Below are 26177 nucleotides of genomic sequence, written 5' to 3' on the forward strand. Positions count from 1 at the left end.
AAACCTTTCAGTCAAGAGCCTTTATTAACATGCAAGTATCATTTGCCGCAAGATATACAGTTTTTCCTAATCTTTCAGTTCTATTTCAATATTTTAAACTTAAGGTTACTTCTAGATCTAGCATAAAGTAACCTACTAAAATTGGTCAAAGTTGAACTTTATTCTAGTTGTCACTTTGACCTTTAAGATCATCATTTAGGTTTTTGACATTATTTGTCAGCAAGTAGTAGAATATAATTCTTGTACTTGATAATCTTCTATACTAAAATATGTACCAGTATGTCTTGAGAAGTTACTAAAATATATGCAATTAACATATTTAATTGCTTTCAGTAAGCTGAAAGTATGTTAGGTCTTCTATGAGGAAAAATTACTTTTATAGATCTTGGTTTATGTTTTTTACAGGTTCCAGAAAAACTGGTCCATATTAAAACTAGTCTTAAAGAACTAAGCTGAAGGCTTAAATATATATCTCCTATAATGACAGCTTTGATTTACTACTAAGAGAGAGAGAATAATAAACCTTACTCCAGTGCTTCTTTTCCCATGCCTAAGCAGGGGTGCTCTGTCAGTTTTTCAAAGTTTTGTCTGTTTAGTATAAAAGCTGATTGACCTCTTTATAAATCTGATTTCAGTAGAAGACCCACAGATTATGGGTATCATACTTATTGGGACATATTTTAATTAATAGAAGATAATTCATATACTATCAAAGTGCATTATAAGATTTGCACTGCATCTCTCCACATTTTAAATTTTTTATAACATTTCAGTTGGTTGGAGGAAGACTGGAATAGTTCAGAAAAGTCTAGCTTTTAAGAGCTGAATAAAGTCCATAATGAGTCTTTCAGAACATACTTAAATAATCAGAAGTGCAGTCACAACAAGGGACTATGTAAGAAGGATGAATATTGCAAAGAAAGCTTTATAGTCAATGAAATACAGTACTTTGGATTGGCCAAAATGCACAATGTACATGAAATCAGTCATGTAGCTTACTTGTTGACTGTGTGGCTACAGTTCAAAAAGTGATTGCTCCAAAAGCTGTGCCTAGTAATCTTCCAAAATTGCTTTTAAATAAAGTTCTTAAATTGTAGCAATAAACAAAAAGACAAGATACACTTAAACAATACTGCAGTTTATCAAAAAACACATAAGAAATTTCAACTCTTATGTCTTTGACAGTTATAAAAATCAATGTTTTGGCTAAGTTATAAACATGTTTATAATGCATTTGCATAACTCTAGTAATGCTAACGGCTATAAGATCAGAATAGGTTTTAAAAAAAACTAAAACCACAAAAATATGTAGCCCCATTATTTACCTGTAGAATATGTTCATTTCTGCTTAAATTTCAGTACTTACTGTATCACCACTAATCTAAAAAAATCACATCCAAAGGATAAGGCAAAACCACCTACGAATTGGCATATTTGTTTATTTCTCAATTTGTGAAAATGTCCTTAATTTGTTGATGTAGCAAACAAATTTCAACTCTGATTGCTATGCAAAAAAACAGAAGATAATCTGCTTTGCAATGAACTTTAAAGTTCAACTGCACACAGGCAACATGCTATATATGAAAAAATTACTAACTGAACTACAGGTATTAAATACTGAAAAAAGTTAACAGTTTATTATAATTTATTTTATTTAACAATCTAGGAAGTTCGCAGCCATCAGCAGTTCCAGTGCAATTTCAGGTGCAATTGGGAATTCAGGAATCTCTGTGGAGCTGTTAGTGTAGCGAACCTTGTAGGTAAAATACATGCATACTTTTGATAGCACATGTGAAGGGATCTCTCTAAAATTGACTTCATTAGTTTCGTTCTCAGCAAACTGACCTGTAAAAGAAAATAAGTATGTTTGTTACAGGCTGAATGAATTCATATGTTGTGAAGTCCTAACTCTCGGTACTTTCAAAAGTGACTATTTGGAAATAGGGTCTTTCCCCCCTTTTTTTTCTGTTCAGGAAGCATTTTATTTTTTTTCAATTATTTTTAAAATTATTTTTAAAAGATTTTATTTATTTATTCATAGACGCAGAGAGAGAGAGAGAGGCAGAGACACAGGCAGAGGGAGAAGCAGGCTCCATGCAGGGAGCCCGATGTGGGACTCGATCCCGGGTCTCCAGGATCACACCCCAGGCTGCAGGCAGCGCCAAACTGCTGCGCCACCGGGGCTGCCCAGGAAGCATTTTAAAAACATGGACTGCTTCACAAATTTGCATAACATCCTTGCATAGGGGCCATGTTAATCTTCTCTGTAAAATTCCAGTTTTAGTATAGGTGCTGTTAATGATCCATGGATGGGGTCTCTGGAGAAGTAATTAAGGCAAAACAGGGTTATTAGAGTGATCTCCAATCTAATATGACTGGTATCCTTACAAGAACAGGAATTTAGGTCACAGCCACACAGACGAAAAACAATGTGAAGAACAGAGAGGAGACACCCAGCTACAAGGCAAGGAGAGAAGCTTCAGAAGAATCCCTACCAATATCTTGATTTCGAATTCCTACCCTTCAGAATTATGAAAAAATAAATTTTCTATTGTTTAAATCAGTCAGTCTAAAGTACTTTGTTACAGCAGCCCTAGCAAAACAATACAATGTTAAAAGAATTAACCCAACTACCATCAAATGAAATACCTAACTCTGAGTATAAATATAAAAAAATCTTTATTAAGATACCATTTGAGATCATTCAAAATTGAATTTTAAAATTCTAATTTTCTTCTAGGACTTTGGACACTTTAGGCTTTTCCTAAGAATCATGGTGGCACAATTAAGTAAGGGTGAACAGGATACAAAAAAAGGACAAATCTTTTAGAAGACTGAGTTTAGGGATCCCTGGGTGGCGCAGCGGTTTGGCGCCTGCCTTTGGCCCAGGGCGCGATCCTGGAGTCCCGGGATCGAGTCCCGCGTCGGGTTCCCGGCATGGAGCCTGCTTCTCCCTCCTCCTGTGTCTCCACCTCTCTCTCTCTCTCTCTCTTTCTCTCTCTCTATGTCTATCATAAATAAATAAATAAATAAATAAATAAATAAATAAATAAATAAATAAATATCTAAAAAAAAGACTGAGTTTAAGGAATCAAGTATTCATGGATCATTAGGAGCCCTGGGCTATATACTGAGCTGTTATGTAAAAATAAAAAATAAATATAATGCTTTTTAAAATAATTTTCTCAAGAAAGCAGACCCATTTCCTTTTAATTTTAAAAATTATGATTATATTAATAAGGTAATAAGGGCTCCTTAAGCTACTTCCCTTTGTTTTAGTAACACTTTATAAACTTTATCTCTCAAAATTTCTTTAGCTACAGAGAGATTTTAGCATTTAGTACAGGGATAAAATAGCTTCTTAGCAGTCTAGTACTAGCACTGTGTACTGAATATAAAAGGTAGATAAATATAGTTTTTAAACAGTTTTCTAATGTCTATTAGTTGGGGATGGGCTTGGAAGAAAGAACAGGACTGAATGAAGAATTCATAGCAATGAGGTAAATTTTGGTTTGTCAATGACTAAAACTCTCTCTTGAATACATGCATGAACTATTAGCAACAGACATTTAGTAAGCTTTTAATATTAGATAAACATTAGGGTGTTTTCTTTTGAGGTGAAATTCATGTAACATAAAATTAACCATTTTAGAGTACACAATTCAGTGTACATTCACGATGTTGTGCAACCACCACTGCTACCTAGTTCCAAAACATTCTCACCAAAATAAGGCATAAATAAGACCCCATACCCTTTAAGCAGTTACTCCCCTTTTCCCACCTCCCAGCCTCTTGCAAACACCAATCTTTTCTGTCTCTATGGATTCATTTATTCTGGATATTTTATACAAATAGAATCAGACAACATGCAACCTTTTGGTGTTTGGCTCCTTTCATTTAGCCTCGTATTTTGAAGGTTACGTGTATTAGTACTTCATTCCTTTTTATGCAAACATTAGTTTTGGGCTGCAGATAAATTAAAGGAGATCAGGTTCACAAAAACAAGCATCTTCTAATTTTATTTTTAATTCAACTTCTTGACATTCATGACTTTGGTTTTCTTTCTTTCTTCTTTTTTTTTTTTACTTTGGTTTTCTAAAGTACATCCTAGCTCTATCCAGTAGAAAAGCCCAAAAGTACTTCACCCCATGAGCAATGAGTAAGGCTAGCAACCGGACTAGGGTTCCTACGTACCATTTTCCACTACAAGGAAACAGCTCTTTGGAAAAATATTTTCAGAATTGGAGAATAATGTACCAAATGAACTTGAGAAATCTCGTTATTATAGAAAGCAGTATAACTAAGACTACCAGAGCCATGTCAAAAGGACACAGGAGTCAACCTGATATGGCTCCTTCTGGCATAAAAAATGGAGCAAATGGGGCAATTTTAGCATCATTGAGAAGAACTGCACTAGAGTAAAAAACATCAAATAATATAAAGTCACAAGTTAAAAATGATACACACACACACACACACACACCCCCAAAAAACAAAACACTCTTCACTACCGGAAGATCTGAGGAATCATTTCATTATTCTGAAAAATTATACGTAAAAGGAAAAAATGTCAAGTATTTATCTAGTTTTTGCTATACAGAGTATATTTCAGGATAACCAAAAAGTTTTTTTTTTTTTAATTTATGTACTTGGAAAATTTTTAAGATTTTATTTATTCTTTTTTTTTTTTTTAGGATTTTATTTATTTATTTATGAGAGACACAGAGAGAGAGAAAGAGAGAGAGAGAGAGGCAGAGACACAGGCAGAGGGAGAAGTAGGCCCCCTGCGGGGGGCCCGAAGCAGGACTAGATCCTGGAACTCCGGGATCACGCCCTGAGCCGAAGGCAGACGCTCAACCACTTAGCCACCCAGGCGTCCCATTATAGGAGAATTCTAACTAATAAATGCAGAAGAAATTATAAGAATTAGAAAATCACTGTTTTGTAATTCCAAATGAAGTAAATCTCAGTAATATCATAATGAATGCTAAAAGCATTATAAAAATCTGACTGCAGAATTGTTTGTTGTTCATAGATGAATCAGCTTGCTAACACTGGAACCCCCTAATCAATCTTGACATTGCTAAAAGATTGAGACAATAGAGGGATCCCTGGGTGGCGCAGCGGTTTAGCGCCTGCCTTCAGCCCAGGGCGCGATCCTGGAGACCCGGGATCGAATCCCACGTCGGGCTCCCAGGGCATGGAGCCTGCTTCTCCCTCTGCCTGTGTCTCTGCCTCTCTCTCTCTCTCTCTCTGTGTGACTATCATAAATAAATAAAAATTAAAAAAAAAAAAAAAGATTGAGACAATAGAGACACAGTAGTACCACTCAAAGTATTCTTGCCTAGAAAAATGAATTGTATTCTAATCAAGTCTCTAGAGTTCTAATTATAAGCTTACAAGATGAAACATTAAGTCTAAGTCTAATCCAGATGTGGACATTTTACAAATAACCTGTTTCTTCATAAAATTCATGGTCTGAAAAAAAAAAAAAGAATACAGAGGAGCTATTGTAGATTTTGGAAATGAAATGATACTAGCAGAGATTTATTTGCTTGAAATACTCTTAAAAGAAGACTGGGAAAACTGATGAAACTGAAGTTGGTTGGTGGGTACATGGAAGTGTATTGTACTCTCTTCTCTATTTCTGTGTGTTTTAAATTTTCCATAGTAAAAAATATAGAAAAAGTATTACAAGTGACCTCAAATGGAAACAATCAACAATACTATAAGGCAACCTGTATGTCCTGGAATAGGACATTTGTGAATGACATACTTGATAAAGGGTGAGTATCCAAAATATATAAAGAACTTATAAAATTCAACACCCCCCGCAAATGAATAATCTAATTAAAAACGGGCAGAAGACATGAATAGACATTTTCCCAAAGAAGACATACAGATGGCCAACAGACACATGAAAAGATGCTCAACATCACTCATCATCAGGGAAATACAAATCAAAACTACAATAAACTATCACCTCACACCTATCCAGAATGGCTACTCAACAACACAAGAAACAGGTGCTGGTGAGGATGTGAAGAAAGGAGAACCCTCTTACACTGTTGGTGGGAATGCAAACTGGTGCAGCCATTCTAAACAGTATGGAGGTTCCTCAAAAATTTAAAAAACAGAACTAAAAAAAAAAACAAAAAAACAAAAAGAAAACTAATAAATAAATAAAAATAAAAAACAGAACTACTATGATCCAGCAATTGCACTACTGTTTTTTACCCAATACAAAAATACTAATTCAATGGGATACACACCCAGATAATGTTATATATAGCAGCATCATCTACCATAGCCAAATTATGGAAACGGCCCAAGTGTCCATCAACTGATGAATGGATAAAGAAGATGTGGTATGTATAGGTGTACACACACACACACACACACACACTAGACTATTACTCAGCCATAAAAAAGACTGAAGTCTTACCATTTGCAATGATGTGGATATAGCTAGAGTATTATGCTAAGCAAAATAAGTCAGAGAGACAAACACCATACAATTTCACTCGTGGAATTTAAGAAACAAAACAAACAAGCAAAAGGGGGAAAAAAGTGGAGAGGCAAAGCAAGAAACAAACTCTTCCCTACAGAGAACAAGCTGATGGTTACTAGGAGGGAGGTGGAAGGGATGGGTTAAATAGATGATGAGGATTAAGGAATGAACTTGTGATGAGTAGTGGGTGTTGTAGGGAAGTGTTGAATCACTATATTGTATACCTGAAATTAATATTACACTGCATATTAACTAACTGGAATTTAAAGATTTTATTTATTTATTCATGAGAATACACAGAGAGGAGAGAGAAAAGCAGAGACACAGGCAGAGGGAGAAGCAGGCTCCATGCAGGGAGCCTGATGTGGGGCTCGATCCCGGGTCTCCAGGATCACACCCTGGGCTGCAGGCAGCACTAAACCGCCGAGCCACCGGGGCTGCCCAACTAACTGGAATTTAAACCAAAACTTTAAAAGCCAAAACAAACAAGGAATCTCAAATAGCCAAAACTATCTTGAAAAAGTAAAACAAAGTTAGAGGCCTCACACTTCCCCATTTCACAGCTTACTACAAAGCTATAGTAATCAAAATACTGTGGTATTAGCATAAAAATGTATCAGTGGAATGGGGTACCAGGCTGGCTCAGTGAGTAGAGCCTACAACTCTTGATGTCAGGGTTCTGAGTTCAAGCCCCATACTGGAAGTAGATCTTACTTAGAAAAAACAAAGAGTAAATCAATTCTTAGAAGAGAGTTGAAAGCTCATAAATAAACCCATACAGCTATGGTCAACTTACTTTAAACAAGGGTGCCAAGATCATTAAATGGGGGAAAGAATAGTCTTTTTAACAAATGGTATTGGGATGCCTACATAAGAAAGAATGAAGTTGAATCATTACCTCACATCACATACAAAAAATTATCTTAAAAATCAAAGACCTAAAGTAAAAGCTAAAATCATAGAACTGTTTAAGAAAGTATTTGCAGGGAGGCCTGGGTGGCTCAGTAGTTGAGCATCTACCTTTGGCTCAGGTTGTGATCCTGGGGCCCCAGGATTGAGTCCTGCACCAGGCTTCCTGCATGGAGCCTGCTTCTCTCTGCCTGTGTCTCTGCCGCTCATGAATACATAAATAAAACCTTAAAAAAAAAGAAATGCAAATGATATATCTGATAAGAGGGCCAGTATCCAGAATTTATTTATTTATATATTTATTATTATTATTTTTTTATAAAAGATTTTATGTATTCATGAGAGACACAGAGAGAGAGAGAGAGAGAGAGAGAGAGAGAGAGAGACAGGCAGAGGGAGAAGCAGGCTCCATGCAGAGAGCGTGATGTGGGACTCGATCCTGTGACTTCAGGATCACAACCTGAGCCACCCAGGGATCCCAGGTTAAAAACATTAAAAGTGAAGATTTATTAACCAAAAATAAAGAAATGTACCTACCTGGGCCACTCAACATGGCTTTTATTGTTCCGGATGTTAGTGCATGTTCTCTTTTTACAATGAACTCATGACCATCCGAAGATATCAATTTGACATACATGGCATCAGGGCCTTCACAGCCACCATAGGTTTTCTCTTCTCCATCTAAAGTAAAGTAAGTAGTAAAATGGTTTTTGAATCACAAAATTAAAAGCAAACAGGTTTACTAAGGTTAATATTTGAGGAACTTAGAAACATTTCTGGATGATCACATACCAAGATTTTAAGGTTTTTTATTTATTTTATATTTTTTTAATTTTAAGGTTTTTTAACTCTTAATTATTCTCTAAACATCTTCCAATGTCAGAATGAACTACATTCAAAGATGTTACTTTAGATGAAAATTTACCATTATTTTTTTAAGGAAGTATTAACTATTTAAGGCAGTATTAAGTATTTTTTTGTGAAAACAGCAGCACATTCAAATTTGAAAGATCAAAACAAAACAAAACAATAGTAAAACTAAATCACCTGAAATACTCATTTCTAAAATAAGATGCTTTGTGTATTTATGAAAGGAATCTTTATATGTCATAGGAGTTCAACTTCTCTCATAAACTCCTAATTCTGAAAGTTAGGGCTTTCTTTTATTCAGCATTTTACTCTTAATCCATAAAAATAATGATCAAAACATTTTATTGCTGAGTTTAAATTAGCACATGACTGAAGTAATGAATATAGACAAATACCAGTCTTTGAAATTCAAAATAGAAGTGAGGAGATAATATGTAGATGTTACTGTACTGCCAGCTACCCTCATTGCCACCTTGCAGGCTTCAGCCACAGTAGCTAGCTCAATAGCACTTTTTTGGGAGTATATATTTTTTGTATATCCCTTTAAGAGCTTTCTAACATCAGTAACTTTCACAATGTGATACTGAATTTTAATAGAAATTTTAATTTCTATTTCTATTAAAATTCAGTATTTGAAAGAAAGTATTTTAAGGCTTATTATAAATTTAGGAAGCCCTAGAAAAAGTACAGAGGATAAAGCTGAAGTATTCAAGCTACAAATATCCATTTATTTATTCATTTGTTAATAGTTAATTTAAAAATCTCTCAAATTAAGATTAATATAAAAATCATTTATGTACTACAGCTGCCCAAAATGTCTAATCTAAATGTAATCAGGAGTAAACAAAAATCTAAATTTTAAATTCTCATGAAAGACTTCACTCTTAATGCCCCCAAAGTAGGCAACTATTTAAAGGAGACTAAAGAGACAAATTAACGCAGTGATTCTTGATTGAATCCTGTATATAAAACATGGGAATACCTCAAAGATACTGTAGGTTCAGTTGCAGACCACCACATTAAAGCAAATAATGGGAAAGTGAGTCAAGTTCCTGGTTTCCTGGTGAATATAAAAGTTATGTTTATAGCATACTGTAGTCTATTAAGTGCGCTATGGCACTGTCTAAAAGAAAAATGTACATACTTTAACTTCATTGTTAAAAAATGCTAACCACTGTCACAGTTTCCTGTGAATAGTAATCTTTTCGCCAGGTAGTAGTTCTTCCTTTGATGTTGATAGTCATTGACTGAGGGCTGTGACTGCTATAGGTTGGGGCAGCTGTGGCAATTTCTTAAAGTAAGACAGTAGTGAAGTATGCTGCATCAATTAACTCTTTCTTTCAGGAATGAGTTCTCTGTAGCATGTGAGGCTGTTTGACAGTTTCTGACCCACAGCAGATTTTTTTTCAAAATCGGAGTCAATCCTCTTAAACCCTTCCACTGCTTTATCAATTAAGTTTATGTAATACTCTAATTCCATTGTTGTCATTTCAATGATCATCACAGCATCTTCACTAGGAGTAGATTCCACTTCAAGAAACCACTTTCTTTGCTCACCCATAAGATACAGCTCCTCATCTGTTCAAGTTTTATCATGAAATTGTAGCAATTCAGTCACACCTTCAGGCTCCACTTCTAGTTTTTGCTGTTTCTACCACATCTGCAGTGACTTCCTCCAAGGAAGTCTTGAATCCCTGAGAGTCATCCAAGAGTTGCAATCAATTTCTTCCACATTCCTGTTAATGTTGATGTTTTGATGTCTTCCCATGAATCACATGTATTCTAGAATGGTGAATCTTTCCCAGGTTTTCAGTTTACTTTGCCCAGATGCATCAGAAGAATCACTCTCTGTGGCAGCTATACCTTATGAAACGTATTTAAGTAACAAGAGTAGGCTTAAAATACTCAGCAAACCATGCTGGAAACAGACGTGTTGTCATCCAGGCTTTGTTGTTCCATTTACGGAGCACACACAGAGTAGATTTAGCATAATTCTGAAGAGCTCCAAGATATTTGGAATGGTCACTGAGCACTGGCTGTGACTGAAAATCACTAGCTGCATTACCCCTGACAGGAGAGTCAGCCTGTCCTTTGAAGATTTGAAGCCAGGCATTGATTTTTCCTCTCTAGCGATGAAAGTCCTAAATGGGCATCTTTTTCCAATACAAGGTGTTCCATCTCCATTGGAGATCTGTTGTAAAGTTTAGCCACCCTCACTAATTACTTTAGCGGGATCTGGATAACTTGCTGCTTCACCTTACAGTTTTATGTTATAGAGACAGCTTCTTTCCTTGAACCTCATAAGTCAGCTTCTGCTAGCTTCACACTTTTCTTTTATAGCTCCCTCACCTCTCTTAGCCTTCACAGAATTGAAGAGTCAGGACCTTGTTCTGGATTAGGCTTTGTTTTAAGAGAATGTTATGGCTGGTTTGATCTTCTATCCAGACCACTCAGACTTTTTCTATCAATGATAAGACTGTTTTGCTTTTTTATTTTTTGTGTGTTCACTGGAGTAGCACTTTTAATTTCCTTCAAAAACTTTTCTTTTGCATTCATAACTTGGCTGTTTGGCACAAGAGGCATAGCCTTCAGCTTGTCTCAACTTTTGACATGCTTTCCTCACTAAGCTTAATAATTTCTTGAAAGTTAGAGATGTGTAATGCTTCCTTTCACTTGAATATTTAGAGATCACTGTAGGGTTATTAATTGGCCTAATTTCAATTTTTGTGTCTTAGGGAATAAGGAAGTCTGAGGAGAGAGAGAGAGAGATGAGGGAAGAGCTGGTCGGTGTGGGAGTCAGAACACACACAACATATATTAAGTTCCCTATCTTACGTGGGCATGGTTCATGGCATCTTAAATTAATTACAATAGTAACATCAAAGATAACATTAAAAACATTCTGATCACCATAACAAATATAATAATAATAATGAAAAAGTAAAATACTGTGAGAATTACCAAAATGTGACAGAGATGTGAAATAAGGAACTGCTATTAGAAAAATGGCATCAATAGGCTTGTTCCATGCAGGGTGGCCACAAGCCCTCAATTTGTTAAAAAAAATGCAGTATCTGTGAAGTGCAATAAAGTGAAGCACACTAAAATGAGGTATGTCTATAATATACCTGCTGTAAAGAACACTATTGAAATGACTGGGAAATTCTGAATATGGACTGAAATAGGAGATGCCTACTCATGTATTTAGAATGAAGTGATACCATACAAGTAAATAAATGGAAGAAAATGTGTGTATGTGTATATTGGTAGAAACAACATACACAAAGGGAAAGCAAATGTGGCAAAATATTAACAATCACTGAAGGCTATGTAGTCTATCACTCTTGCAATTTTTCATAATAAAAGCTGCTGGACTCATAAAGATTAAAGTAACTTCTAAATTATAGACTACTCAAGCATACAAATATTTAGCAGGTTTTACCAATTTCTTAGAAAAGAAAAACAATTATCAATTAAATTTACAAAATTTTTTTTTTGCAAGTTAAAGCATTTTATATGTTTGTTGGGAAAGTTTCTAATTTCTTGAGGTGTTTTTACTAGCACTCACAAATTATACTTGGCACAGAAACATTACTTATCTGCCTTTCAAAAATATGTCCAGGCATACCTTGTTTTACTGTGCTTTGCAGTTTTGACAAATTGAAGGAATGTGGTAACCCTGCATCGAGCAAGTTGGTGCCATTTTCCAACAGCATTTGCTGTCTTTGTGTCTGTGTCACATTTTGGTAATTCTCACAATATTTCAAACTTTTTTATTATTATTGTTTTTGTTACAGTGATGACTCACCAAAAGCTCAGATGATGATTAGCATTTTTTAGCAATAAGGTATTTTAAAATTAAGGTATTATATACATGGACATAATGCTATCATATACTTAATAGATTACAGTACAATGTAAATAGAACTTTTATAAACATGAGGAAACCAAAAAATTCATTTGATTTGCTTTATTGCTGTGGTCTGGAACCAAACCCACAGTATCTCTGAGATATGCCTGCAGTAAACAGATGCTGTATATTTAAACAACTAATTTTAGTCTTCTCTGATCATTTTTTTACTTGAATTCACCAATGGGAAAAGCCTATCCTAGAGAAAAAAAACCAGCTTCTCCTAGTTGAAATATAAAATTAATTTTATACCACTTACCCATTATGTTCTTACGAAATTCTACTTTACTTCGACAGGAACTTTAGTAGTTTCCTGAAAATATAACAATGCTATTTTAAGATTAATGCTGGAATAATGTTTTCACCCATTACTATTTAAAGTGTTTGTTATTACAAGTTAAGGACTCTCTCTCTGCTATGCAAGTTTCCCAGCCATCATAATATGGAACAGGATCAAGTTTCTGAACATCTGAGAAAAGATGATCACCTTCAGAATAGTAGTCTAAATACAGATTTGGTTTTATCCCCCCCTTTAACGTAACTATTTTGACAAGAGTTTAAAAATACAGATGTTGTTCCTTAGGAGTTGAATTGAACTTGAAGGAGATTGCTGGTCTTTTTTTTTTTTTTTAAGTTTATTTATTTATTCATGAGAGAGAGAGAGAGAGAGAGAGAGAGAGGGGCAGAGACACAGGCAGAGGGACAAGCAGGCTCCATGCCGGGAGCCCGACGTGGGACTCGATCCCGGGTCTCCAGGATCACACCCTGGACTGAAGGCGGCGCTAAACCGCTGAGCCACTGGGGCTGCCCAGAGATTGCTGGTCTTAATAATTTCTTTGTATACTTGTATCTACTAGATACTAGTGGACACTACAGCACTTATTTGCTGAATGAATGACATGATAAATCCAAGGACATGAAGTAGCTTTCATAAAAATGAAAAGGGCTTGCCCTCAGCTTATGTAAGTGTGACATTTATGGTGCATCTTACTGTGCTATCCTTGCTGCAAAATTTAACAGTGAAGTGGTAGAAAATCTTTAATATTTTGAGAAATCTTAAATTTTTTAAAAAAATATTTTATTTATTTATTTGAGACAGAGGGACAGCACAGCAGGGAGCCCAATGTGGGGCTCAATCCCAGAACCCTGGGATCGTGACCTGAGCCAAAGGCAGACACTTAACCAACTGAGGCACCCAAGTGCCTCAAGAAATTTAAATTTTACAAAATGAGATGAATGCTAAAGAAAAAGGGCTCATGTTTCGAGTAATTTTAATTTCATATCATTTCTTCAAGGAGGATTCTATTTATACCATTATTTTTATGTTATTAACAGGAAAATAAATATCCTATCCTCTTAGAAATTCCTGACCAGTGTTTTATTCTAGCCTTAAGGGAAGGGCCAAAAAATGAACCATAACATTTTAGAACAGGAAAGGAACTTGGAGATAACCCACGTAATCCCTCATCTTAAGAAATGGTAGTATGACCGATGTAGAGGGGTTGAATTGATTTGTTCCAGGTAATGACAGAATGGGAGTAGGAATCAAATCAATTAGTCTAGAATACTAAGCATGGAGGGAAATATTTAAAGTACCATATCTAATATGAGCTAAGGACAACAAGGGCAATGTCACATCATTACCAACAATTTGACGGGCTAATAAGTGGTAGATATTGCACTATATGACTACATACATTATTTTAAAACAACACTTTCACAGGGGAATAATTATTTGCATGTCAGAGATGAAGAAACACTAAGAGGCTACTACTTGCTTAAAGCTTCTCTAACATAACTGGTAGCATGAGGATTTAAAGTTAGGTAGGTTTGCTTTAAAGCCCATGCACCTTACCATTATTCTATACTGCCATGGTAAACAATTTTGGCTCCCATTAAAACTTCCTTTTTACTACTGGTAAGAGCTGCTGATATAAATCCTTAGATACTTATCTAAAATTTTAAAACAGTACTGTGTCACTTAATGATACTAGACCAAAATTCATTGGTCATTTTTATTTTATTCTATTCATACTGCTTTGTAATCATTCTGAAAAAACAAAAAGGAAAAAAATGCTAGAAAAGCTGGAAGAAATTTGAGTGCCAACTTTCTATCTGGAAAATCTCCAGAGCAAAACATCTAGAATGTTTATTTAACTAGCAGTAGCTAAGCAACCATGCAAAGTCACATCTTAGAAGCCCTTTGGGTAGCAACAGCTTCTCTATAGACTTAATATAGCAAATCAATCTCACCATTTATATAACAATGTTGAAGGTGGGTGAGTGGGGGAAGGGACTCCCCATCATTAATAAGAGAACAGTAAATTAACATTAACAGTTAAAAGTAAATCCTAATTCTTATGTAGAAGTTAAAAATATTTGAAATATGATTAAATTTGGATGTAACCCACAAATTACTTACATAAGTCTAAGTTTGGAGTTAGAAAAGTCTCAGTGTAAACACTTGAATACCTTACTCCATAACTGAGCTGAGTTCTGGAAATATGAATTAGGTAGGCAAATGCAGTGGTAGAGAAGTAGGTTGAAAATAGTTCTAGGCAGAAGATACAGCAGCATGAACAAAAAGTTCTCGGATGTCGTTGTGCTTTTACAGTGTTATATATATATAAATATTACTTTTATAGTTTAAAAAAATTTTTAGTAACCAATAGAAATTCGAGGTGAGCCTAGTACCTACACTGAAATCAGTACTGAATCTAGTATGACTGAACACTGAAAAGATCTTTGAACAGCCCATCCTTTGGATTTGAAATGTTACCATTATCATTTATTATATTATATGGATTTCTAGACTATATTGTCTCACTAATCTTTTTTTCGCTAATCTGTTTATACCTGACCAATATATCCATTATTTTCATCATAAAGTGTGATAAACAGGTTTTGCTAAATGGTCAGGCAAGTCCCATTTTACCACTGCACATTTCCTGTTAGTTGACTTTTAGGTACTTTATAGTTTTTATTATGAATGCCATCTTGTTTTCCTATTATACTTTCTGTAAGATTATTGCTGGTGTTTTTTGTTTTGTTTTGTTTTTTTTTTTTATTTATGATAGTCACACGGGGAGAGAGAGAGAGAGAGAGAGAGAGAGGGAGGCAGATACACAGGCAGAGGGAGAAGCAGGCTCCATGCACCGGGAGCCCGATGTGGGATTCGATCCCGGGTCTCCAGGATCGCGCCCTGGGCCAAAGGCAGGCGCCAAACCGCTGCGCCACCCGGGGATCCCTATTGCTGGTGTTTTAAAGAAAAGCTTTTAAATCTATTAAAAGTTGATTTTGTATCCCATTATCTTTGCAGAATTCTCTTATCAGTACTAATAGTTTTTCAATTGATTTGCTTGGATTATTAAGTAGATGACAGCAACAGCTGCAAATCTATTCTCTGTATTTTCTGTCTTCTTACATTGGCTATTTACTTCAAAAAGGTAGGAAGGTTAGATGTCTGACATCACTCACAAAAATATGCTACAGATTAAAGAACCAAATATAAAACATCTACCAAGCTCTGGAAAAACAGAAGAAAAAAATGCAAATAATCTCATAGACCTGTATACGAATGCTTGATCCCAACAGTAATCATAGAACATGCAAATTAAAACATTAAAATGAATGTGCTAAGAATCAAGTGCTGGAGGAAAGGGGAAAACTAAGTAAATAGCACAAGCAGCAGAATCATCAGAAGATGAGCAATTCTTGATATCTACTTTAGAGAAACACTAGTCTTGTGTGCAAAGGCAAATAGGATATTGATTCTAATAGTACAAATGAAAAAGGTGTCCCTGGTGCCATTTATGTAAAATAAGTGGTTTCTTGCCTCTTAATCACGTTTTCTGCAGAATAAATGAAATGCACAAAAATACATTTTCAAAAGTGTAAATAGGTACTCCTGGGTGGCTCAGCGGTTGAGTGGCTGCCTTTGGCTCAAGGCCTGATCCTGGGGTCCCAGGCTTTCTTCATGGAGCCTGCTTCTCCCTCTGCCTGTGTCTCTACTTCTCTCTGTGTCTCTCATGAATAAATAAAATCTTAAAAAAAAAAAAAAAATCTCACCCCCCCCCCATAAAAGTGTAAATAACTAGAAAATTATGGTTTTCTTAAAGAAAGCTATGATTTAGGGACCCCTGGGGGGCTCATCGGTTAGGCCAAAGACAGATGCTTAACTGACTGAGCCAGACAGATACCCCTTTGATTTTTAAAAAGAAGCTTTTTGATTTTTAAAAAGAGGCTCCTGGCTGGCTCAGTTGGAAAAGCATGTGAACTCTTGATCTCTGGGTTGTGAGTTTGAGCCCCACATTGGGTGTAGAGATTACTTATGTAAATAAATTAAAAAAAAAAAGAGGGGCACCTGGGTGGCTAAGTGGGTTAGGCATGATCTCAGGGTAGAATCCTGTGTAGGGCTCTGTGCTTGGTGCAGAGTCTGCTTGGGATTCTTTCTCTCCCTTCCCCTACTTGTACTTGTGTACTCTCTCTAAATAATAAATAAAATCTTAAAAAAAAAAAAAAAAAAGAAACTGGAGCACCTCAGTGGGTTAAATGTCTGCCTTCAGCTCAGGTCATGATGCTAGGTCATGATCCTATGGTCCTGGGATCAAGCTGTACCAGGCTCCCTCCTCAGCTGGGAGCCTGCTTCTCCCTCTGCTCCTTTCCCCCTGCTCATTCTCTCTCAAATAAATAAAATCTTAAGAGAAAAAAAGAGAAGAGAAGAGAAGAGAAACGAAACAAGAGCGTGGAACCAAGCAGCTCATAAGGGAACAATGGTCGGCTTGATGATTAAAAATATGTAAAAATAGGATTAATTTGGAAAACAAATACAAGGTGATAGAAATTAGGTTATTCCAATTTGTAAAATAACACATCAAAACATTCTGCTCAGAATGTGCTTACAGTGTCACTGGATTCATGTCTTTCAAGACAAGTTAAAATTCTCATTCTGGCCTATTTAACTTATAACAATGTTCCTATATTTAATTCTTGTGTAGGCAGTCTTATTACTTTTAGCAAATGGTAACCCTCCTCCATTTCTCCTTCACTGTGAAATTTATAGTTTTCTTCACTATCAGATGCAAATGCTTTTAAGTGTGTCCTTTTAGATATATTTTGTCTTGCTTACTAGCTGTTAAGTTTCCACAAAGCAAGCAGGTTCTATTTCTTTGTGACAGGGATTCAACACAAGGGTAATTATATGGTAATGTTAACAATGTGAAGCTTCATACAATAATGTGTCTGCCACAAACACAGATAGTAGCATTCTGATTTTTTTTTTTTTAAGATTTTAATTTATTTATTCATGAGAGACACAGAGAGAGGCAGATACACAGGTAGAGAGATAAGCAGTCTCCATGCAGAGAGCCCACTGTGGGACTCCAATCCCAGGACTCCAGGATCAACGCCCTGGGCCGAAGGCAGGCACCCAACCACTGAGCCACCCAGGTGTTCCTATTCTGAGCTTTCTAACAGAATAGTTATTTAATGATACGATATGTTTTTGACCAGTATTGATTATTTTCATGTTCTTCCAGGATGTTGGCATTGAATAAACTTAGAACTTTTAGACAACCACAGTGAAAACTGTTCCTTCTAGGAAACTTCTATTTAAGTTTATGGAAATATTCTGGGCTATACTGAAGGGAGGGAGTAACTAAGGAAGGAGATGGTATTCCATCTTTCACAATAACATTCAGTCAATATGAATTCTAATTCTTAAAACAGTTTTTATTTATTTATTTTTAAAGATTCATTTGAGAGAGAGAGAGAACACACAGAGGGAGAGGGAGAAGCAGACTCCCCGCTGAGCAGGGAGTGTGACATGGGGCTTGATCTGAGCCGAAGGCAGATGCTCAACTGACTGAACCGCCCAGGTGCCCCCAAAAAATTAAAGACTTCAATGACATAACCACATTTTATGAAATTATGATAATTAAAACATCAGTCTCACAGTTTTGCACGGACTACCATAAACTGCTAATTATAAATGCAAGTGTATGAAGCATATATTCCTATACATGACTTCTGGAATTTTAGGTTTCTTAGAACTAATGCAATCTGAAACTTGGTTTGATAATGTCCTCAAATCTCCTAGGGTTAAAACTCGTTCTCAAATATCCCTGACTCTAAGAACAAGTTTTGTTCTCAGTGGCAGTCTCCAGTAGGTCAAAGAGGACAGTTCTTTGCTTTTACTGAAGGAGTCTATTAGGTCATTTAAAGTAAAAGAATGGGTGGCTCAGTGGTTTAAGGCCTGCCTTTGGCCCAGGGAGTGAACCTGGAGACCCGAATGGAGCCTGCTTCTCTCTGCCTGTGTCTCTGCTCCCGCCCTTGTCTGTGTCTCTCATGAATAAATGAAAAAAAACAAAAAAAAAAAAAGTAAAAACATTGACCTCAATTTCCAATCTATTTCTCATGGTTAACAATTAATCATGGCCTAACTGTACTAAATGATCAAGTTTTGGGATCCCTGGGTGGCTCAGCGGTTTGGCGCCTGCCTTTGGCCCAGGGCATGATCCTGGAGTCCCGGGATCGAGTCCCACGTCAGGCTCCCGGCATGGAGCCTGCTTCTCTCTCCTCCTGTGCCTGTGCCTCTCTTTCTCTCTCTACATCTATCATGAATAAATAAATAAATCTTAAAAAAATTAAAAAAAAAAAAGATCAAGTTTTTACTAAAATAATGACTCATCTAACAATACTCAGTAATCAACTATGCTATATTTCATCAGCAGGGCTTGTTTTCTCAAAACAAGCCCTCATAAAAGCCAGTTATAGGTTGTTTTTTTTTTTTTAAAAAAGATTTTATTTATTTATTTATTTATTTATTTATTTATTTATTTATGAGAGAGAGAGAGAGAGAGAGAGAGAGAGAGAGATACAAGCAGAGGGAGAAGCAGGCTCCATGCAGAAAGCCTGATGTGGGACTCGATCCTGGGGAGTCCAGGATCACGCCCTGGGCTGAAGGCGGCGCTAAACCGCTGAGCCACCCAGGGATCCCCAGTTCTATGTTCTGCCTATCGTGAATTGTGGGGCTTTAGGAATCTGGATTAGAAGAGATTTCTCTGATATTTAAGAGCTCTGTTTTATTTTTTATTTATTTATTTTTTTAATTTTTATTTATTTATGATAGTCACACAGAGAGAGAGAGAGAGAGAGGCAGAGACACAGGCAGAGGGAGAAGCAGGCTCCATGCACCGGAAGCCCGACGTGGGATTCGATCCCGGGTCTCCAGGATCGCGCCCTGGGCCAAAGGCAGGCGCTAAACCTCTGCGCCACCCAGGGATCCCCAAGAGCTCTGTTTTAGATTGGGCTCAAATGACCAATCAGAAATATTACACAGGGTTGTGCAGACCACAACAATCATTACAGTGATGTTAAGTGATCTCCAGATCACTGTGAATAACGGTTCTTGGCTACTTATGTTTGGTAAATTATAGCTGTTTCATACCAATTTACAAGTGGCAAAATGATAAACAAGACTTTCCTAAATTCTTACACTAGATTCCTAAGTATTTATCCAAGAAATAATTTGCTCACAAAGAATCTTTACAGAAATGTTCACAGAAGCTTTATTCAAAATAAATGAGAGACTATCCTGATGACACAGAAGCTATAATACATTTGTACAGAGGAATACTACTCACAACAAAAAGGAATGATCTACTGATACACAAGACATAGGTGAATACCAAAAACATACTGAAAGGAGAAACAAACAAAAAAGTACATACTGCATTAATCCATTTGTATGAAATTTTAGAACAGGCAAAATGAACTCAGAGTGATAGATTAGTGGCTGCTTCTGGAGGAATGATTAGGAAGAAGCATGAGGCAACTTTCTAGAAAATTAAATGGCATGCTGAGCATTTCCCAAATGTTAATTACAACTCAATCAAAAAAATTAGGTTAAAGTAAGATTTTTTAACTTAATTTATTGATGATATTTCTTAAATTTTGATATCTTTCATTGTAGAAATATCATCAATCGAAAATGGTTTTCTGTCTCATTAACCTTTCAAAAGATACTTATGTTGATAATAAATCCAAATTCTCTAGGTTTGCAGATGCTAATAGAGGGGAACAGGACTTTGGGAGTCCTAAAGAAGTAAATCTGGAACTATGAATCTGTTCAGTGAACAGCCACAAGAGGAAACTAGCTTTTGATCTGGGTCTCAGTGGATGGAGGTGTTTTTACCAAGCAGAACTGGAAGAAGAGGGAAAATAAACAGCATGAGCCAGATCAGGAGAAGGGTGGGGAAGGCATATACACAAAGCAACAGTGTCACTGCAAAGTCCTCATCTGAATTTCTACTCTCCAAATTTCCATCTTGAGACGCTGATAGGTTATTAAAGTGATGAGTCCTGTTTCTTTCTCTGTTAAACACAATGAACTAAATTGTGTCTAAAAGTTCCTTCCAGCACCATTTCATGATTGTACCCATCTGAAATTCTTCCTCCCTCTACAAATGCCTGTAATTCCCAGTTTCCCATCTTTATTAAAGAGTTGTTGCTCTCATACAGCACAGAACTTAAGGGCTCCAGAGTGCTATGTGTTTCCATGGAGTATGTATGCCTCACCCCTGTAACGCACCTAACCTCCCTCTTAGACAATGATCCCCAAACTCCTTTGTTTTGGTTTAAAAAAGTCCGAACAAGGGGATCCCTGGGTGGCGCAGCGGTTTGGCGCCTGCCTTTGGCCCAGGGCGCGATCCTGGAGACCCGGGATCGAATCCCACGTCGGGCTCCCGGTGCATGGAGCCTGCTTCTCCCTCTGCCTGTGTCTCTGCCTCTCTCTCTCTCTCTCTGTGACTATCATGAATAAATAAATAAAATATTAAAAAAAAAAAAAAAAAAAAGTCCGAACAAATACTTCCACTATATAGTATCTAATTATAGATTAAACATATTATAAAATAATTTTAAAAAATCCTTAGAATGATGGGCTAAAATAAATAGGCACCCAGCATTTTCTACTCTGAAAAAAATCCTAGCTTCTCCTAAACCTCCAACACCTTCTCCTTGCCCAGACTTTACTTACTTTATCAGGAAAACAGAAAGATAGCACTTCAATTGCCTTGTCTTTCTATCTCCATCCTACTTGCCTCTATATATCATATAATCTGTCTACCCTCCTGTTTCAAAAATTGAATAAAAAATCAACCTTCCTATCCAAGGCCAATCTTTCCACTTAAGCACACCTCTCCAAGAACTCAGTCCTGCTTTCATTCCCATTAGCACATCAAAATGCTGTAACATCAGGGATCCCTGGGTGGCGCAGCGGTTTGGCGCCTGCCTTTGGCCCAGGGCGCGATCCCGGAGACCCGGGATCGAATCCCACATCGGGCTCCCGGTGCATGGAGCCTGCTTCTCCCTCTGCCTGTGTCTCTGCCTCTCTCTCTCTCTCTCTCTCTCTCTCTCTCTCGGTGACTATCATAAATAAATAAAAATTTTAAAAAAAATGCTGTAACATCATTACTACTATTCACTTCTTAACCCAATCTGATCAGACTTCTGGCCTGCCAGTCCATTCAAAGGGCTCATCATATTTCAATTACTTTGTTTACATGGAGAATTTTTAATCCTTATCTAACTCTTAGCAGGATTTTACAGTTGACTACTCCCTCCTTCCCAAAAGGTTCCTCCCTTAGTATTGTAGATGCCACACCCTCCTGGCTTTTCTGCTTTCATCACGGTTTGCTCATCTTTTGACCACAACGCTCCCAGTCTTCTGCCCTCTTCTCCATTAACACTCTCTGCTTGATGTCCTTCAGTCCACAGGTTTACATATTATCTATAAAATATGACCCCCAGATAATCCTCCTAGCCTGACTTTGCCCCTAAGCAATAGTTATGGATATTCAACTTGCCTACTTGCACACATTCTGAGCTGTATAATAATTATCAAACTCCTGATTTCCTATGCAAAACTCCTTATTCCTCAGAAACCAGCGTAGGCTCCTGTCTTATTTCAGTAAATGGTACCACTGTTCACCCAGATGCTTGGGCAAAACAGTTGATTCCTCAAATTTTTTTTCTGTCTTAGGGGTGAAGGCAAGACCTACCTGGCTCCATCTTCAAATTATATTTCAAATCAGACCATTCCTCACAAACTTCCACCCTACATCTCTAGTTAAAGCTACTATTTCTCAATTGGACTACTTACTATAAACCTCCTGAGGAGCTAGTTTCCTCGCTTTCCTCCAACTGGTCTGTTTGCCACACAGCAACTAGCCATCAAAAGTAGAAATTAGACGTCATTCCCCTGCACATAATCCTCTAATGGACTCTCGTTACAAACGAGAAAAAGAACTATAATGTTGTATCTTATTTAGTCTTTGCTAACTACTCTGATTTTATTTCCCATCCTTCTTCCTTCACTATGCCCCAGCTATACTGTATGCTGGCCTTCTTAGTATTGTAATAGTTCAAGTCCATTCTTCTCTTAAGGTCTTTATATTTGTAGTTACTGCTATCTTAAAAGCTCTTCCTTTAGATCTTCCTTATCATTTAGGTCTCCATGCGAGAAACATCAACTTCTTGCTCACCGCCCTATCACAATTAGACACCCCTATCCTAGTCACCTAATTTAATCTAACTCTAATCTTGATACAATTTCTTCATTTATCCACCACTTGAAACTATATCTGCTTATACCTTACACTTATTGTATTTCCTCTCTTTCCCCAAGCTCCATTAGGGTAAGCCTAGTATAGCACCTAGCACATAGATGTTCAATAAACATTTCTTAGTGAATGGTATTATTGTTTTCTTAATTACCAAGGCTTGAAAGTTCAGGCATCACTTGATGGGCTTTTTTGGATCTTATTTAATAACGGAACAGTAAACACAAGTTAGCTAAAATGCATGTACACATATCAGTGTAAACGCAAAGAGTTTCCACATTATCTCATAGCAATGAAAAATCTGTATTTAGAAAAACTCACCAAAGAAGCGCTGTGTAAGATACACTCAAACATTACTTTAGAACTTGATATTTAGAGCTGACAAGAACTTCTGACTACTATCGCCTAATTACTTCACTGAATTACCATAAAGGTAATGAAACTGGAATCTGTGGGCTGAGATAAACATATATATTTTTATATGTAGTTACCAGTTAAATTCAGTTAAGGGAAAAAAAATAATAAGTCATTTTAAAAACTAAAAAGGCACCCCGAATCACCACGGGCAATAAATAAATATCCCCGACGGCAGAGACCACAGTTGCTTCCTTACCATTGTATTTCCAGAATGAATGAATCCACGTGTGAACTGTGAGGTTTCAACATCATGGATTACAAATATAATGTAAGCGAGAGCACAGATTTATCATCTTAGTCTACTAAACAGAAAAGGAAACGACTATTTGGGGATCAAAAAAGCAAATCTGGCGATTTGAAAAAAAAAAAAAAAAAGAAAAAGAAAAAAGGACTTTAAAGCTCGAACGAAAGGATTTCGGTTGTTCTCCACACCGAAGGTGACGCCAAGTAAAAATCGCTCGCGCTACTGACGTGAACTTTACGACTATGTCACGAGAGTTTTCAGTCCGAGAGGGAAACCCCCCGTCGCGGTACTAGATACCTTTCAGCCAGACCTGGAAGGCAGGCGCGCGACGGGAATCCCAAACTATCAAGTCGGGCAGAGATGGTCCGACAAGTTCCCCCAGAAGGTAAACTTCTCGGGGTCCTGCAGCTGGAAAAAGATGAGGGCTGGGACTGGGAGAGCCACTCCTGTGCCTGGGGGACCGACTCCAAGAAAAGGACGTTATCTGAGAGCACACGGGGAAAGCAAAAAGGAAAAGCGACAGGGCTGCCGCGCTCCTGACTCCGCCCTCCCCGCGCTCAGCCCCGGGAAGGCCCAGGCCCGCGGGCCGCCGCCCCTCCTTCCACCCTCCTTGGAGCCCACCGAGCGGCGCCTGGGAAGGTCCCGCCGCCCTCCTCTCCCCTCCCCCAAACCAGGAGCCGAAGAGGCCCGGCGAGGTTAAGAGCTTCCGTTCCTTCCCCGCCCAAATGGGAAGGGGTGGGAAGGAGGATCGCGAGCGCGCCCAGCGCGAGCCTGCCGTGGCCTCCACGCGGATCCGGAGCTCCGTTCCCACCCCAGCCCGACACTCACTCGTCAGCCCTGCAGCCACCGCAGCCACCGCGCCGGCTCCCCGCGCACCGCCACAGCCCCTACTCCAGGGCCGCCCCCCCACCCCCAGCTGCCTGCGCCCTGGGTTCCGGGGCACTTAGAGGAATCACTTCCGCCGGGTCACCGACGCGCTCTGCGCCGCGCGGGAGATTAGTACCTGCTGAGTACCTACTACTTCCGCCAACAGGAAGTGCGCAGCGCCCCCCCGCCCCCCGTCCCTCCTCCCGCAGTGCCGCTGGCCAACCTCGCGGGACCGCGGCCCTTTGCAAATCCCCACCAATCCGATTCTGGGTCTTCTGACTCCCAGCATGCAGCGCCGATCCTGATCCGATTTCTTCAGGGACGTCATTCCCAGAAGCAGCTCGGCGGGAGGCCGGGGGGGGGGGCGGGGGGGGCGGGGTCCAAGGCAGCACTGCATCCTGGGATTCGTAGTTTCTCTGGAGGCTACAGCCTCCACTGCCGCACTACACCCTGGGACTTGTAGTTTCTCACGCTGAATGTTACGCTCTTTGGTGATTTTAGAGGTTGTCCGGGGTCGGAGATTACCTGCAGAGAAGATTGAACAGGGGGAGTGCGGTTTCGATGCTAACAAGATCGTGCTCTTTAAAAAACTGTCTTTTGGTGGAAAGGGGCAAGAGCATCTTGACTGCTAGCACAATCGGCTGGCCTCGTTTCCTCTCTTCTCGGCACCGATCACTAACCACGCCTCCACCCCCCAGGGTTGGGAGCCTTTCTCCGTCCCTACAAACCCCTCCCTGCCGGGAGTTGTTCAGCTCTGCTTAATTCTGAGATCGCTCGGTGAAAATCCCAGGAGTTCGCCGCGGATAACTGAATTCTGAGGCCGTCTTTGACCCTCCACGCCCTCTCTGCCCCAGCACCCTTCCTCTCTCGCTCTGTCGATCGGTCCACCCTTTTTACTTGCTTTGCTGTGGTTTGGTTCAGGCACCCTTCCAGAAAAGCTGAAACAGCTAAATAAAGTTTGCACTCTGTTCAGGAGACCGGGGCAAGAAGGCAATGTAGGGCCAAGACACTCTCCGTGGCATGTTGCTCAACTAGGCGCTGTTGTACTAACAATGTCCGCATAGGAAAGTAAAGACGAAGCAAAATGGGTTGACCTAATTTATGACTTTTGCTTGAAAGACATGTTTTGTTGATCTGGAAGATAAATCATTGCTTTATAACGGACTGTTCTGAGTTAACTTTTCAAAGCTCTTACAAGAAAAAAAATTTTTTTTTTTTTAAGTTTTTGGTTTTAACGGTAGCTCAGAATAGAGTTTGGTAGGGAGGAGAGACCATGGGGTGAGGAGAGGAGGCTGTGAGCCCATATTCTTTTTCTCTCTTTTAAAAAGCTTTTTACTTATTCACGAGAGACACAGAGGCCAAGACGTAGGCACAGGGAGAAGCAGGCTAGCTGCGGAGAGCCTCATGTGGGACTAGATCCCGGAATCCCCGGATCATGACCTGAACCAAAGGCAGCCGCTCAACCGCTGAGCCACCCAGGGATCCCCTATTAGTTTCTTTTGTACAAAATTTTACTGTATTTTAAATTTTTATTTATGTAGTCAATATAATATATGCTCATTATAAAAAATAGATTGCAGATGTTTGTTTTTTCCACGCACTTTTACATGATCAGACTGTGTGTATATGGTTCTGGTTAACTTTCCAATTTAACGTCTCTGTAACCAAAATCTCAATAGGCATCATTTCTAATGTTTGTATAGAATTACATTGTATAAATAGATCATGATTCACTTAAGTATTTCTCTAATGTTAGACATACACCTGGTTTGAATTTTTAATTTTTTAAAAGAGAGATAGAGGGCAGGGGGATGGGAAGAGAGTGAA

The 26177-nt window shown here is 38.1% G+C and overlaps 2 protein-coding genes and 1 non-coding gene across 5 annotated transcripts in view; 1 reads left to right on the forward strand and 2 right to left on the reverse strand.

Annotated features, from left to right (window-relative positions):
• On the reverse strand, window positions 1-24452 carry ELOC (elongin C). Of its 3 annotated transcripts, none has more exons than XM_038579551.1 (4): window positions 24312-24452; window positions 12460-12513; window positions 7958-8101; window positions 1-1845 (listed from the first exon to the last, which is right to left on the reverse strand). In XM_038579551.1, the coding sequence occupies exons 2-4, from the start codon at window positions 12461-12463 to the stop codon at window positions 1655-1657; spliced, it is 339 nt and encodes a 112-aa protein (XP_038435479.1). In that variant the 5' UTR covers window positions 12464-12513; window positions 24312-24452; the 3' UTR covers window positions 1-1654. The 3 variants fall into 3 exon arrangements, with proteins under 3 accessions (XP_038435479.1, XP_038435481.1, XP_038435480.1); XM_038579553.1 differs by lacking the exon at window positions 24312-24452 and adding an exon at window positions 23781-23873; XM_038579552.1 differs by lacking the exon at window positions 24312-24452 and adding an exon at window positions 23436-23551.
• Window positions 2202-2304, reverse strand: LOC119866801. The gene has a single exon (XR_005381311.1). It is a non-coding gene; the product is annotated as a U6 spliceosomal RNA (small nuclear RNA).
• TMEM70 (transmembrane protein 70) overlaps window positions 24209-26177 on the forward strand; it is an 11683-nt gene continuing 9714 nt past the window's right edge. The window contains exon 1 of the mRNA XM_038579856.1: window positions 24209-24313. Within this exon, the coding sequence (XP_038435784.1) occupies window positions 24209-24313 (105 nt within the window). The remainder of the gene's footprint in view (window positions 24314-26177) is intronic.

Source organism: Canis lupus, chromosome 29 (assembly GCF_011100685.1).
Source record: "Canis lupus familiaris isolate Mischka breed German Shepherd chromosome 29, alternate assembly UU_Cfam_GSD_1.0, whole genome shotgun sequence".
NCBI classification, from domain to species: Eukaryota; Metazoa; Chordata; class Mammalia; order Carnivora; family Canidae; genus Canis; species Canis lupus.

Coding starts and splice junctions, on each gene's coding strand:
- ELOC (XM_038579551.1), bottom strand. Junction 1,846..7,957: donor AGCCATGTTGAGTGGCCCAG/GTAGGTACATTT, acceptor TTTCTTTTACAG/GTCAGTTTGCTGAGAACGAA.